Here is a 15534-nt window from a genome sequence, read left to right as displayed (position 1 = left end):
TGCTTGGCAGCCAGGCTTGGCAGTTCCAATCAATTAGGACCATAAGTCATGATGAGATGGAGAAGGCAGCCCAGGCCCAGGGTGTATAAATGTTCTCATGGCCCAAAAATTCTCCTGGCAAACGCAGCCCCAAGCAATTCAGTCTGCTTAAATTACTGTGTTTTCCCGAGTGCCTGTGCTGTCCTAGTGTGGTTTGCCTCATAGTTCTGAGGTGAGCGGTACTTCAAGAATTGTTTCTGTGATGCTGACAAAGCATCCTATCTTGGGTCCCTTGGGTGAGCAGCAGGGATAAGGGAGGTGGTTGACAGGTCTTTGGTGAACAGTCCCTGTGTATGTATATGGGCAACCTGAAGAATACGCAAGCTCACAGCTTTCTGGACATTTTTCTGTGGTTATGGCCAGTCTTCACAAACATGAAGAAGATGACACTTCTATCTCAGCTTCACCTGCAAACTTGTTCAGCTTCTATAGTGAAGTATGGCCCATTCCAGACAAGCCATGGAGAAAAGATCCATAAGATAAACACTAAAAGACAGAAACAGTGGTGGCAGTCCAGCCAACACTCACCCTTCCTCTCTGACTACTCACTGAACAGTTTTTAGCACTGATTTTCGGGGTATGTAATGAAAGGAGTGGTAAATTAATATTAGCTGTTCCTCAGAATTGTGCTGACATCCACCACACAAGTGAACTACAATCGAGAGACCTTAGCTACATGTTCACCTACATGCACGTACATATTCAACCACAGGGATAAAAGGTGTTTCCAACAGCTACCTGTCTGTCCTCAGCTGGGTACATGCATTGCAACACTCTCTTCTGTTAGTTCATCTCAGCTGTTGGGCAGAGCACTAGGAGAAGCCAGGACCCAAAATAACTGCATTACCTCTGCAGCTATGGATTCGGTTGTTTCACTTGGCAGCAGATGCACCTTGTGAAACATAGGTTCAACTTCTCCCATGTGGGCTGCCTGGCCTAATACCAGCTCTAACTTGGTACAGCAGAGTGTAGCAGTGATTAGGAAAGGACAGAAGAACACAAATTCATCAGCTGGCTCAACACAGAGTTTAGTTTTGAATTTAACATGGTCTATGGTCAACAAGATAAAGAAAGCATTCCTTGTTGCAGCTCTGTCTGTAGTACAGTTGGGGGTACCTGTGCACAGCACTGAATGTACACTCTACACACAGAGTTGTGCATGTTATATACATGTGGTAATAGCTGCTTTTTTCTATCAGATCATAAAATATTAGTTTTGGAAAATCATTCTGCTGGAAATGGTGCTCTGGTTTCAGAGCTGAATTGATGAATTGATGGTTCAGACGTTGTTCCTGTGGGCAGATTAGTCTCAAATTACCAGAACAATCAGACGTGGCTGCATTCTGATCTTCTCTGCTCCCTTTCTCAATCCAGTAGTTTCAGGCAGCTGTTCTACAGTTGTCAATATATTTCCTAGAGTTTCCGTGTCCAAACAAGCCCATGACCAAAATTATAATCACAGGATCTAGGCAACAGATTCAGATAATCTCTCAGATTAACCTAAATGGAAGTTCAACCCCTTGGTTGCTGACTGCAGGCTACCTTATAACTATCTTTTGTTAAAATTCCTAACAGACTTATTCACTGGACTGAGGTATTTTCTCAGTTTTGCTTCTTGCCCAAAAATAGCACTCTTGAAATGAACTTCCTTTTTTTTTTTTTTTTTTTTTTTTTTTTTTTTTACTCTGGCATTGTAAGACTTATTTGACCTATATCTTTCCTGTCAAGAAAGTCTACTTTGTGTCCACTCTGCTGTCCTCTACTTTTAGTCCCTGTTCTATGAGTATTTGTGTTCTCTGTTAGGCCTGGCTTAAGCTTCACTAATCCCTGGATTGCTTACTTGCCCAACAAATATACAGGTCTCATTCACCTTTTACAGTAACCCAAACTGAAATTATTGATTATCTGTTTCCTTCAGGACATGGTGTTAAACTGCTTTACTTCCAAACTAAAGAAACTGCACACAGCAGAAATCCCCCTGAAAATGTAAAAAGGTCAGTGGGGCATTTGATGACATGAGTGCTTATGAAGCCACATAATTCATCATTTGTTACTACAGAACTTGTTCCTAGGGGGATTAACGTTTGCCAATAAATATACCATATGCTGGATTCTGTATGGAGATTTTTTAAGCTACCTTACTAAGTCATTAAGGATCTCCCATGACAACTATGACTAAAATGGGCCAAACCCACCAGGGTTCCCTAGACCAATGAAGCATGTAGGTTAAAGGATGAAGTCATGTCTCATTCGTGTACCAATTCTTCAGTGAGACGTTTACAATTAAATAGTTTGGTTGTGACTTGTCTTTTGGGGAGAACTATTACTCCTATGTGAGGATGTGGACTTAACCCTTTCTTCTCTCTAGAAGAAGAAAGGAAAAAGAACACAGATAAAAGTAAAGTATAATTAGTATAACTAGTAGCTATTAGTGGCTAGTGAGGTTTAGATTCCAGCAAGAGCTGTGGATATTGAAGAAAGGTTATTAGTACTTTCCAATTACTACTGAATTGTAACTTATTTTTTAAAGTCAAAGGACTAAATAAAAAGAATAAAACTAGTTTTCAGAAGTTGGCCTTTCATAGGAAAGGCTTATGTGTTTCACCTTCCTCCTGTCATGATCCTTCCTTTAGCAAAAAGTTGTGTGAAACTGTAGAGAGAGAAAATGGGCTTTCCAGCGACTGCAGCAGGAAGCTCTATGAGACAGACACAAGCATGAGCTCACTCGTGGTCTGTAGCTTCCTGTACCAACCAAATGAGAAAAATCTTTTTGCAGACGGTGAGAAAGCATCGAATTGCTTCTTTGGATCTCAGCTATCTTCCTGACTCTTGTGCCAAAATAGTTAATATTTCCGTTGCCTCCAGTCAGACTCTCCCGTGTTATGTTCTGCCAGTAAATGAAACAATCGCTCTTTAAGACACACAACCTGTCTTTGTGCATGTTCAGACTTAAGCACTCACACAAAACGTGTTTGTTTTTGGTATAAAAACACTATATATTCACTCTCCACACTGCATGTGCTGAACTAAAACCTAAATCCCATCACTAGAGCCAAATTCTTTGAAGAACTAAGAATGACTCAGGGCAGATCAGCATGTGAGAAACTCTGAGGATCTCTGGAGATGAAAGACATTACTTAATTGTAAACACTGGGGAAAATTCCCAGTATAGCTGAAAATTAATGACAAAATTCCCCAAGGAAATTCATTAGAAGGAATATTTGTGACATAGAACAGATGGCTAAATTTATCATGATGGAAACAGTGTAAATGATTAAATAAAGGAGGAAAAGACATGATGAAATAAAAACAATAGTAGTGTATATTTTCTCAAGTGATCTTAAAATGAGTGCTCAAAACCTATATAATGTTAGGCTTTTGCCTTCTTGAAAAACTTTTTGCCCTGCTTTAAGTTTCTGTTTGCACTAACAGAGAGACTTCCTGAAGCAAACCATGTGGCACTAGCAGAGAAAGTTCCAGTTCAGGTGATATTCAAGTGAATGCAAGTCCTACTTGTAGAAATATATATGGCTTATTTACTTTACCCACTGTCTAGAATTCACATGAGAACTAGCACAAACTTTGCAAATCTGAGAGGAAAGAGAATAAGAGAAAAAAAGTAGGTATCTGCTTATCTGTTTAAACTTAGTCTTAAATGTGAAAAACTTTCAATAAAGCCAAACCCAAGCAATTAACAACCAGGTAATCCTGTTGACCTGACCAATCCAAGAATGGCTTTATTTCACTGCTACCAAAGAAATGGTTCATAGAACTGGCATATGGGACACTTTTTCCACACTAAATTTAAAACAGTTGCAATAGCCAAAATGAACCAAGGCCAGAGCCATACACGAAGGTGCTATTTTGAACTGAACAAAATGAGCCACCTGATTAACAGAGGTTTTATTTGCCTTGCCAAGCTTTGGGAGCTGCTGTGTCTTTGTTTCTTCTCCAGTACACTTTAATTAATTGTTCATGTCACTGTGTTTGAATACATGAAAGCTGTATGTACCTCGTAACTTAAAATGAGTTCTGCGTAAGTGATCCATTCCTCCTGCAATCAGGAGTGGTACACAGAAGAAATGATAGATTTTCTGTGTGTGTTTTGGAATACAGAGTACTTGAGAGTCCACATTATCCTGACCATTACAAAATGGTTCTGCTTCAAGACATGTCAGGGAAATGACACTGAATGGGCTTTCAGGGAAAAACTGTCTGACAGCCTGACTACCTGCAAATCATTAAGTTGCCAGTTTTTCCTTTCCTATCAATAAAATAAGATAGAAAACAGAACAAAGTCATTTAGCCAGATAGGCAAATGCAAGTTCTTGAGAGCAGAGGAAGTTGATTAGCTGTGGGACCTGTGAGAAGCCATCTCATCCAGGTAATTATGAGGCCTCTGAGACCTGCAGGTCTAATGCCTAGAGCAGTACCATGATTTTTGGCTGCTAGGTTTTTTTTCCAACAGTCATTACTATGGCCACTGTAGACTTCTAAATCATTATTTTGGCTGATGAAACAGTAAAGGCTTGAGTTCATCATCCACGGGCTGGTCTCAATGCTCTGAAGGCATCAGGCTCTGATGCCCAGGCAGAGATGATCTCTGCTGTCTTTTCAGCCATGCTGTAACACAGGTTAATTAAAAGCACTGCGGTTATGAAAGAGAATGTACTTTTACTCCTAGTGTTGTCACCACCAAAATTGACATCATTATTAAAAAGTTTTCAAACAGTTAATTATCCTTGTAGGCACAGCCTTTAAAGCAACAACAGGTTCTGTCTGGCTTGAGGATGGGGTCAAACACACTTTTGATTCTCTCTCAAAAAGGCTGCACCTGAAAAAGCACACACGCACATGCTTCTGTGTTGATTTGGTCAAACTGTTTGTGTTTATATATTTCATTAACTTAAATGATAATAAAAAAAAGATGGCTAGTGAGTCTGCCTTTATTCAGGAGTATTTTGTCCTCTGCTAGTATGAAGTTACTCATCTCTGCTCTCATGAGCATGTCCACCCTAATGAAAACAGAGCAAAGCAGTGAAGTCTCATTATTTCACATATCTGTCACTGTTTTGGAAACCTGAACAATTTTGAGCTACCCCCACCCTGAGCACTTTCAGCACTACCCTGAAATGTTACACACTCTGTCTCCCTCTGGTGATCAACAAGGCCACATGGCAGTGAGCATCTCCATGATGCCATGATTTCTCCGTCACTGCTTCTCTGTATCACTTGTGTTCTACACCCAGACTACCCTTCAATTGTCACTCAAAATCCAAATGATTGTATGCAAGAAATATTTGCATTCTCACCCCCATACCTTATAGTTTAACAGCTTACACCCTGCAATACTGCAAACCAGTTGGATGAAAAGTGTTCCTGTAATACATTAGTGCCAGAAGCTAAAGACTGCATTAAAGACCTGGGCTTTAAAACCTGCAGCACGCTACACTTAAAGTGGCACAAAAAACCCCATCTGGAATATAGACAGTAATACTTTCAGTATAGTTGCTAATTGGATGATCATACTACTGATTTGTGATTTTGCAGTCAGTGAGATTCAAATAGCATTTCAATGCACACGGTTTGAACTTATCTTCTAAAGTGTTAGTCTGTAAAATCTTTCCAAACTATGTTGAATCAAATTCTAAATATATCATTAGGAAAATTTTAGCTCCTAAAAAAGTTTTTATGTGAAATATTTCTTAAATAGTTCCCTAGTGCCTTGCACATTGTACTTTCAGTGCTTCAAAATTACCATTATTCTGAATAGGTAATATTTGACTGACTTCTGTTCTGCTCCATAAATGCATATCAGGAGAACAAAATACCAGAGAATACCTATTAGTTTAACAAGTAGCTGCCAAGTTATATCTCATACCTGTGTGATATCTTATATTCTACTGATACATACCTATACATTTACATATACATATAAAAGAATATATATCTATCCATCCACATCCATTCACATATCTTGAGGACAAGGGTAGAAGTGAAAAATCGTTCTCCATTAGAAATGGATTTCTCCTGTTTCTGGAACCCTCTACTCTCTTTACTTTCATAATAAATTAAATCTGTTCCATACTGAACTTAAAAGTCCTAAAGATGGTGACTTCCAAGAGCTTTAAAAGGTGCAGTTACAGAAGAAGCATGAAGTGGCCTCTTGACTGTCAGGCACTTCTCTAAGAGACAGCAATGAAAATCTCCAGTGGCTTAGCTGCTTTGGTTTTAATCAACAATATTCTTCCCCTTACTCTCTGCTAGATGTGATCTGGTTCTTTTTTTAAAGGCTCTTCAGAACAGATAATAGACATGTTAAACACACAGACTTTAGTCTAAAAATTTTATCTTGAAGTACAAAAATCTCCTGTCTTTCTGTTGAGAAAGGTTGGGAAGTGATGAATAATAGTTCCCAATAGATGCCTACTTGTCATGTGGCAAATTTTTTTACTCAAGGAAACCAGAAATTCCAAAACAGTGAGTTCACTGCTTTTCCAGTAGTGGATTTTCATAGGTAAAACCTCAAAATAAATTGGAACATACAGATGCATTTAACACTCAAATGAAATATGTGCCTATTTTATGTTTGTTGTAAAAGTATAAGTAAATAGCATGCTACAAGAATGCCTATTGTTGTTTTTTAATTGCTACAGCATAGAAAGGGTTTTCTTCTTGTTTCTTTTTCTGCAGATTCTGTTTCACCATTTGCTTAGCTTGTTCCTATGAGGACAGCAAAAGCTTTCAGTGTGGAATGGGATTTCTTTATGAATAATCTTAGTTCATAATTTCTTTTAATGCTTTGAAGTATACTTTAAAGCACTTACCTCCAGGACCATCAGTTTTGGTGAAGACACAGTACAATTCTATTGAAAACCGTCAAAAATTATCTCCAGTCCTGACACTGGATGTCACTGGATGGCAATTTTCCACCACAGAATTAGAGTTGCTTGTAAATATAGTTGGCTGTTTTTCAACTATTTCATACTATAGAGGGAAAACAGCTTCAGAAAAGTGACTTAGGAGAGTAAGCCCAGGAACACATCAGGCAAACGCAATTAAGACAGTGAGACATCCAAGTGACTTTAGGTGAGAACAGTCAGCACTTTGCACACAGCAGTGCTTTTTTTTTTTTAAAGTAATGCAATTTAAAATTATCTCTTGCAAATGTGTTCCCAGAGAATCAAGAAATTATAGGCAATTGATTTTGAGGATACTTCTTTCTTGTGTTATGATTTTATGAGGTCAAAGTATAATTTTGATCTGTAACAACATCTGTAAGGAATGCTCAAAGAGTTTTCAATTGTCTCAGAAAGCAGTTCATGCAAATGCAGGTGCCTCAGCCATGGTTTTGGGATGTAAATCTTCATGCCAAAGAACCCAGCCTTTATGACTGGAATGACAAAGGTAACTTCTTCCTGTGTGGTTAGGAGAAGCCATCTTTATGTTGTTGATATCTCTAAGACGCTTTTTTATGCCTATCTCCAGCAAGGGAAAGACAGAATTCACATTTGAGCATCAAGAAAGCGAAATGAATGCTAAGTACAGCACAGGATCATTCCTAGGATTGCCAGTGGGCAGTGGCAGCTTCTCTTCACCAAAAAGGGCGTCTTTAATTACTGCTCAAGGTCCTTCCTTTTAATTAAAGCTGGACTGTTCAACTGCCCTGAGTCAGCGATCACAGAATCCAGAATCAGACAAGGTTTGTTTAAGGCTGGAAGGAATCACTGGAGGTCACCTAGTCCAACATCCCTGCTCAAGCAGGGATCCTTAGAGCACATTACTGAGGATTGTGTCCAGATGTGTTTTGAATATATCCATGAAGGAGACTTCACAACCTCTCTGAGCAGCCTGTTCCAGTGCTCAGTCACTGTCACAGTAAAGATATTCCACATTATTCCAAAAGAACTTCCTGTGTTCCAGTTTCTGCCTGTCATTTCTTATCCTATTGCTTGGCACCACTGAGAAGAGCCTGCCTCCATCCTCCTGACACCCTTCCTTCAGATAGTTATAGACATTGATAAGAGTCCCTCTCAGTCATCTCATCAGCTCCCTCAGCTTTTCCTCATAAGAAAGGAGCTTCAGTTCCCCTTTGTAGCCCTCCACTAGACTTGCCTGAGGAGCTCCATGTCTCTCATACAGAGTACCCCAGAACTGGACACAGCACTCCAGGTCAGGCCTTATCAGAGTAGAGCAGTGGCAGGATCACCTCCCTCAACCTGCTGGGAATGCTCTTCCTGATGCAGCCAAGGATGCCAGAGGCCTCCTCAGCCACAAGGGCACACTGTGGCTTCTCTTCTCACTGTCTTTTCTCTCACTACTGCATGTGTAGTGAAGCCTGAGAATCCTGGAAACAAACCTTTGCTTATAGCTCTGATACCTCATGCCTAGTGAAAAATAACATTGCACTGAACAAAAGGATTTTATCTGTTTTTTAAAAAGAGCTGAAGTATATTTTAGAAGCTGTCACAATTTGGGTAGGCATTTTCAAGGAAATCTGAAATTAAGCCACCTATTTGATTCCTTAGCAAACCTGTACATGGATATTATTTGATCAGTGTTCTCAGATAATAAATGCCATATCATGGACCTCTGGCAGAATGCTGGTTGACTTGACAATGTTATAAAAGCCACAATGTGTTAAGACCTCACAGTTTTCCTTCTTAAGTTAATTCTGTTGCAATTGAATCACAGACCCATTAAAAGAGAATTGCCTCCAAGGGATCTCAGGAGGTTATCCAAGTCCAACTGCTTGCCCCGTGGCATTTCTCATGGTTGCTGCTGGCATGTAATTTCTGACAGTTGTTTTGCCAACCTGTTCTTAAAATGCTCCAATTATGGCTCTCTCACATCTTCCTCCAGCTATTGTTTCCAGTGCTGTCATTACTTGTGGAAAGTCTGCTAACACATAACCTCTACCCCTTTGCTACAGCTCTGTATTCACTGCCTCTTGTTCTACCCATAGCAGGAAATGTGCAGAGCAAAAAAGGGAGGCATTTATTCCCATCCTCCTTTTTAGCTGTGTCCTGTAAGACAGTTGTCTTATCTTTACCATCTGCATGCATGCACAGACACATAAATATATGGCCAGGCCATAGCTCTCTGAACTGCAAAACCCCTGAATTGGTCTCTATACTGCAGTTTTTCCAGATTCTACACATATCTATACACCATCTACATGTAAGTTTATGTTCATGTCTACACAGGAAAGAGGGCAAACTCCTTTCAGGCCTTTCCTCTTCACTTCCAGACCCACATGATTTTATTTTCTTTTCTTGGAGCAGTATTTCTAACTGGCAAAAGAGATAAGAAGCTAGCTCTCTGTTCTAACATAGCTAGGATTTCTTATCAGTTTTCCAAATATACCCTGAATAATTATTTTCCTTCCTCCTGTACACTGTTTGCCAGTAAGCACACTGGGAAAACACATAGGAGTTTGAGTAGGAAAGGAAGTGACTCTGCAGATGTCAAAGAGTAACGTTCTTCAGGAAACAGATGGCTTGAGCTATTATTTATAGCTCAACCATACATGTTAAACAAAAGCAGCCCACGTTACAAAATCTGGAGTATCTGGAAAACTGGTGATGCATTATTAAATGTGTGCAAGGAGGATTGGGTGGATGATGCTGTGTATGTACCCCCTTTATTTGGAAGAGGTTGTGCGGCACATTAATAAACTACCTGATTTCTCCTGGCTGAAGTGTCTGATACTTGGGTCAAAGCTACATACTGAGTGGTCAATAAAATGAAGAAAAGATGGGTACAAACAGTGTGCAGTATGTCTGCTGTATTCAAGAAAGTGATAGGGCAGTGATAATGTGCAGAGACAGAGGATGAACTGCAGGTTATGCAGTGCTTGGACTTTTACATTTGGGCAACTTAGACTCAGCATAGTTCAGTGTCTGAAAGATATTTTGTTTGCAGTGCATGTGCTGGACTTCTCCTGCACAAACATGTAGTTACTTGCTACTTCCAAATGCATTTATAAACAGAGAAACAAGGTTATACAAAAAGGTAATTATGTAACAAGCTATACTTGGGTACAGCTGATGTACAGTTTGAAAGACATTCCTGAATAGGAAATGCAATGTGAGAAATTATCCTTATTATGTCATTAAAAGCCATTTAATGACAGATAATTAAGCCTTGCAGTTTGATGCAGGGCTCTGATACAGGAACTGTATTTTTTCACACATCTTTCTGTTGATTTTTCACCAAGTGGGTTTTTAAAAGGCTAAGAAATATTTCAAGGGTATGAGGAGGTAAATCTTAGTCTACATGCAGACAAAAACTGTCTTACCATAAAATCTGTTCACTAATCCATTAGTTCATACACAGCATGTGATGTCCTGACATTTTTACTTTAAACTGTGTTGAGTGACCCTATTCTGACACTGCTTGTGATCGTAGGTGATGAAACATGCAATAAATCAGCTCTTAGAGAACATGTTTCTAAGACAGTTACCGCTTTGTTATAAATAAGTGGATGTTAAAGTGTTTTTTTGCTGTTATGATGTGAATCATATTTTGTTATGCTATTGATCTTATGTCAGCTTGATGTTACAAAAAGGTTTCTGAATGACAGTTACAGTGAAATGAATGTTTCTCTAACTTGTCTCTTTCATCTTCTTCCCACATCAACTATGCTGATTGTAGTTATTTTATTAATTATTAACTTAGTAAACCAATGTATTCACTCTCTAATATGGAGACTGAAAGGCAAATAAATGAAATATTACAAAAACACTGTTCTACTAATGCTGGAAAAAGCATTGCCCACCATTCTGAGGATGGAATAAAGCAGTTTTGATGCTTGCTGCTTTTCTCAAGTACCAGAAACAAATGGTCAGTCACACACACACACACGCACACACACACAAAAAGGCTCTTACTAAATTATTTTCATTCTTCAAAAAGGAGAGTTAGAGATTACCTGAACTTGGGAACTCACTACTGCTCTCTGGCACCCTGTTTATGACCTTTGGTATAGAACTGCAGGACAAACACAGAGAGGTCTTATTCTCACATTTTTGTGCAGTGACAGAACATGAACAGTTAGTCATTAAACTTGTGGTATCCACAGATACAATTTTATTAGGACATACATTGCTTCACTGGTAAATCACTGCCTTCTTTGATCAAAAATTTCTAGGTGGACAGACGAGGACATTTTCTGCAAGAGCTGTAATCATAAGGGGTTTGTGTTCCTGTTAAAAACTTTGGCTAACTGATATTTCTGAAGGCTTTTGCGGGGAATTCCCTGATCATCTCTTCCCCCTCTGGGAAATGCTTATGCTTTGCTGACTTAGATTTGTGCCAGTAGCGATATGCCTGGAGGATCACAACTAAACAGAAAGAGTTATGGCACTTGGATTCTATACCTACTAAGGACACAAATATGCAGAGTGCACATGTATCAGCCAGCTGAGGATCACAGAATCAGCATTTCTCTAATAGGCATGACATAAGAATGTACCATGTGCAGGCTTTGGGGCCCTAGGTAGGAAAGAAACTACGAATTAGAAATAATAAAATCAGCAGTATATACAACATGAGCTCACCTTAAACCTTCCAGACGCCGCTTTTCATGCTTACATCTAGTTGGCCTCTCTTCTGCACAGCGACCCCGAATCAGCTGTCACAATGTGTTCAGGAGCCATGGATATCTCTAACCACAGACCCCAAGCATCTTCTGGTAATCCCAAGTAGTAATCTCTATTGCCCTAGGATACTCGCATAATTTGGTTCTTCATGTGCTGCACGAGGTTATACTCTAGAAATTGCTACATTGCAGAGAGCAGGTAACTTTTAAATCCTTAGTCTCCAGAACAGGCCATTTCTTTCTTTCAGGACTTGACAATGCTTACATCCTGGTCTGTTTCAAATCCCTTCACTGAAATTCATTTTTATCCTCTCCTTCAGATAGATACTATACGTAGCTGTGGCAGACTTCACGCATCTCCAGTCTGTCATTCAGCAGGACTGTTTCTGCCATTCAATTCACATTGACCACAGCCAGCTCTTTGCACACTCTCAAAAATGCAAATTGCCTTTTTGTTTTAAGCCCATCTACTAGACACAGAATCTTTCGTTTTTAGTTCTCTTTCAGCACTCTGGCAATTGCAGCACATGTGTCTCTTCTCATTTTGCATTCATATTTTTCGTATGCACAGAGATGACAGGAGGCCCAGTTAGAGGTATTGCTTTTCCTGGCTCACAGATATTTTTGGAGGTTTGGTTGTTTCTTTAAACAACACAGCTCAGGTCAGCTAGAGTGCTAGGTTTATCACTTTAGCTCAAAAATCAGTGTTGCCAAGTGACAGATAAGACCTGTGGAAAGAATTTCTGAATTTCATTTCTGTAAGTACATTAATTTTATTTCTAGTTGTGTGGGTTGTTTTTGCTTTGAGTGGTTTTTTTGTTGAGTTTTTTTTTTTTTTTCTGATGTCTCAACTGGTCCCATTTTATCCAGTAGTACTCTGTGCTTATCCAAAGCCTATAAACAGGGTGCCTGGGGTATTCAGTCATCTTGGTCCATGGCAGCTGTATGGCCAAATGTGACATCACTCTGATGACTCACACAGAGGAAGACATTTATCTCACTTAGTTAAAGGCATCCAAGTACTATACCTCTTCCAAGAGCTTTACTATCTCACTTCTCTGTAGTAAGTAGGAAAGGACTAGCTGGTACTCCTGGTAAATGAGATATCTCTAATAGGCAGAATGAATCACATTCAGGAAGTTTCTCCTCACTGATCAGAAAAAAACACTGCAAAAAAAGAGGCATAAGAAACTGCATATTTAATTAAAATCCTCACCTGTCCACATTTTTTAGTTACTAGTTCTGCAACTGCAGGAATTTAATTTTCATAATATCTTAACTTTTTATGTCCCTGCCCACTGCAGGGAGGTTGGAACTCAATGATCCTTAAAGGTCCCTTCCAACCTTAACCATGATTCTATCACTGTCTTTTTGACAAATACAAAATTTCTTTGGCAAGCTTCTTTCGACTTCCCTATGTTCTATTAGAAAAGTTAGTAAAACAAATCCCCATGTATTTGGATCTTTCTCAGCAAATCACAGCAGTCTTCAATATAATCAAAATAAAGCAAACATATACACACATATTTGATATAAATAAATGTGACAAGTAAAGATTGCCTAGTATAGTACTCAGCTTTGGATAGTATGCTGTATGACACATTTGAAGAATCTACTCATAGTTTATCAGAAACAAGGTGAAATCATTCATTTTCTCAGAAAAGTTCACGGAACAGTCAACAAAAGGATCATGACAGCTTTGAGAGAATGTGGACTAGAGTTTCATCAGATTATTCAGTCATTTGAACAAAGCTGAGTACATTGTTTTTGTTTGGCAAGTAATAGTACTTGGTAACTTAAAACTGCATTTATACTTTCTTTTTATTTCTACACCTTTTCAAGCCGATAAAAGACCACTAAACATTAAAGCAATTCCTGACTTGATTGACTGAACTGAAATACTGGTACTGGATGTTGTCTAACTATAAAATGAACACCAAATATAACAATAAAAAACTTGAAGCTCAAAAGAGGAAATGAAGTATGAAAAGTATCTGGACTCATTGTGTCCTATTAACACCATCTTTATTTCGTTTTTACAAAAAATAGAAATAACAGCAGACAATTATACTCAAAAAAAAAAAAAAATAATCAATGCTTTTGCCTTGATCTCACTGAGGAGCTGCGCAGGCAGAGTCCTGGCTGAAACTTTGACAGTATATGCCATTGAAAAAGGGAAATAAAGGTATATGCAATATATCCATGCAAGACACAAAGTACAAAATTGTTCTATGGCCCAACAAACATTTTGGAGGTTGCCTGTGTCATAACAATTTTCAAATTACTGTTGCCCACCCATGCCTTTACACAGCACAGCTTACAAACAAGTTACATATACACATATCATAAAAAAGATTTGTTTATGGTCTAACTGCTACAAATTAAGGCATTCTAACAGCTGCTGTTTTGCTGGTGAGGGGTATGTCTCATATTAGTGTTTCAAAGGCTATATTTCAGGTATTTCATATGAAGTAAGACATTATGATGTGGTTTAGAGGAAGAATTCCTGCAGCTCTGGCTCTTCAGTACTCTTCTGACTGACAGATTTCTGGCTGTTCCAGTTGACGTCATCATGCCTGGAAAAAAAAAGAAAATTATTCATGGTAACACTACCAATATCGAGGTATTTGCACTGTGCTTACTTACCCTGTTTTATTCCATTTGCATGTACTGAAGTCTGAATTTATCTTCCCTCTGAGAGAGACATTTTTCTAGACAAGTACTACACAAAATACTTTTTAATACTGTGTATTTCTACTGAGTTGTAGTTTTCTTTCTGAAATCAAATCTGGAAACCAATGGGATGATGAGGAGCTTTTTCAGTCATGGCATTAATTAGTGTGCTGTTGTAATGTCCTGGTAATAATGAACAGAACACCAAAAAATTCCTTGCCTTTAGTGGAAAGTATCACAGTGATAAACAGATCCACTACAATAAACACTGAACGTATCCTATTGGTTTCTGACTCTGCCTGTAATGGAATCATCTTGTCCCCATTAATAATCATCAGAGAGAGATGAACACTTTCAGAAGGTGATTCATGGTATTTACTCTATGCATCTGCTTTAGGTAGAAGATGGAGGCAAACACCACAGGAAAAATGGAAAGTAGTAATTAACTTTCTGACATGGGCCTATATCTGTTTTTACATTGTAGTTTATGTAAAAAGTCAATTCAAGTCATTAAGATTTTATTAGATGTACAGTTGAGGATAATTTCTCCATAGCGTGTTTTCATTTCCCCACTAGGTAAACTTAAATTAAAAAAAATAATTTAAAAATCTATCTATTATGCATGAGATTCAAATGGTATTTGGTCAATTAGGGTGAAAAAATTAATAACTACATATTTGTAACACTCGTTTTCGGCTCCTTTGTTATGTCCCTGTTCTGAATTCCCAGTATATTCCCCCTCTCTTCAATTAACCTTCCAACTAATTGTTGACTAAGCATCCAGTCCACAGCAACTTGCAAACCAGTTAAAAACCTCTTAGTTATACTACTAAACAGAAAGACAGCAAAACTCCTACAATACAATAATGACTACCTGGTTTGCTGCTGCAAGGGAGAGATACTACAGTGAAGGCAAGATTATACGTACAAAAAACTTTGTCTTAAACTCACATACTTGTGAGCTGGATTCTTATAAACCAGAATAGATTTATTTCAGTCTGCAATCATCACAAAGAACCAAATATCCACAAGGATGTGGGATATCCACAAGGATAGGATGGTTAGATAACCTTGTGGTTTCTTCAGGATTTAACAGAAGTTGACTTTCTCATGGATCACAGTTGTGGGTCCTAATAAGAGGTAAGAGGGCATCAGGGATCATTTTATTTTAAAATCTCTTTCATTCATCTAAATTACTATTGTCACATACCCAAGGCAAG

The 15534-nt window shown here is 38.5% G+C and overlaps 1 protein-coding gene across 3 annotated transcripts in view; it reads right to left on the bottom strand.

Annotated features, from left to right (window-relative positions):
• Positions 1-13649: 13649 nt before the first annotated feature.
• The window catches only part of SNCAIP (synuclein alpha interacting protein), a 93940-nt gene continuing 92055 nt past the window's right edge, over positions 13650-15534 (bottom strand). For 2 of the 3 annotated variants that reach the window (XM_027879326.1, XM_027879327.1), the window contains one exon: positions 13650-14217. In XM_027879326.1, coding sequence (XP_027735127.1) covers positions 14133-14217 — 85 coding nt within the window. In that variant the 3' untranslated portion in view covers positions 13650-14132. The remainder of the gene's footprint in view (positions 14218-15534) is intronic. The other variant, XM_027879328.1, reaches the window with a different exon arrangement.

The sequence above is a fragment of the Empidonax traillii genome, unplaced genomic scaffold, assembly GCF_003031625.1.
Source record: "Empidonax traillii isolate 1590-97213 ecotype Southwest subspecies unplaced genomic scaffold, ASM303162v1 scaffold54:size2178333, whole genome shotgun sequence".
NCBI lineage: Eukaryota > Metazoa > Chordata > Aves > Passeriformes > Tyrannidae > Empidonax > Empidonax traillii.
This window is presented reverse-complemented; position numbering and strand designations above follow the sequence as displayed.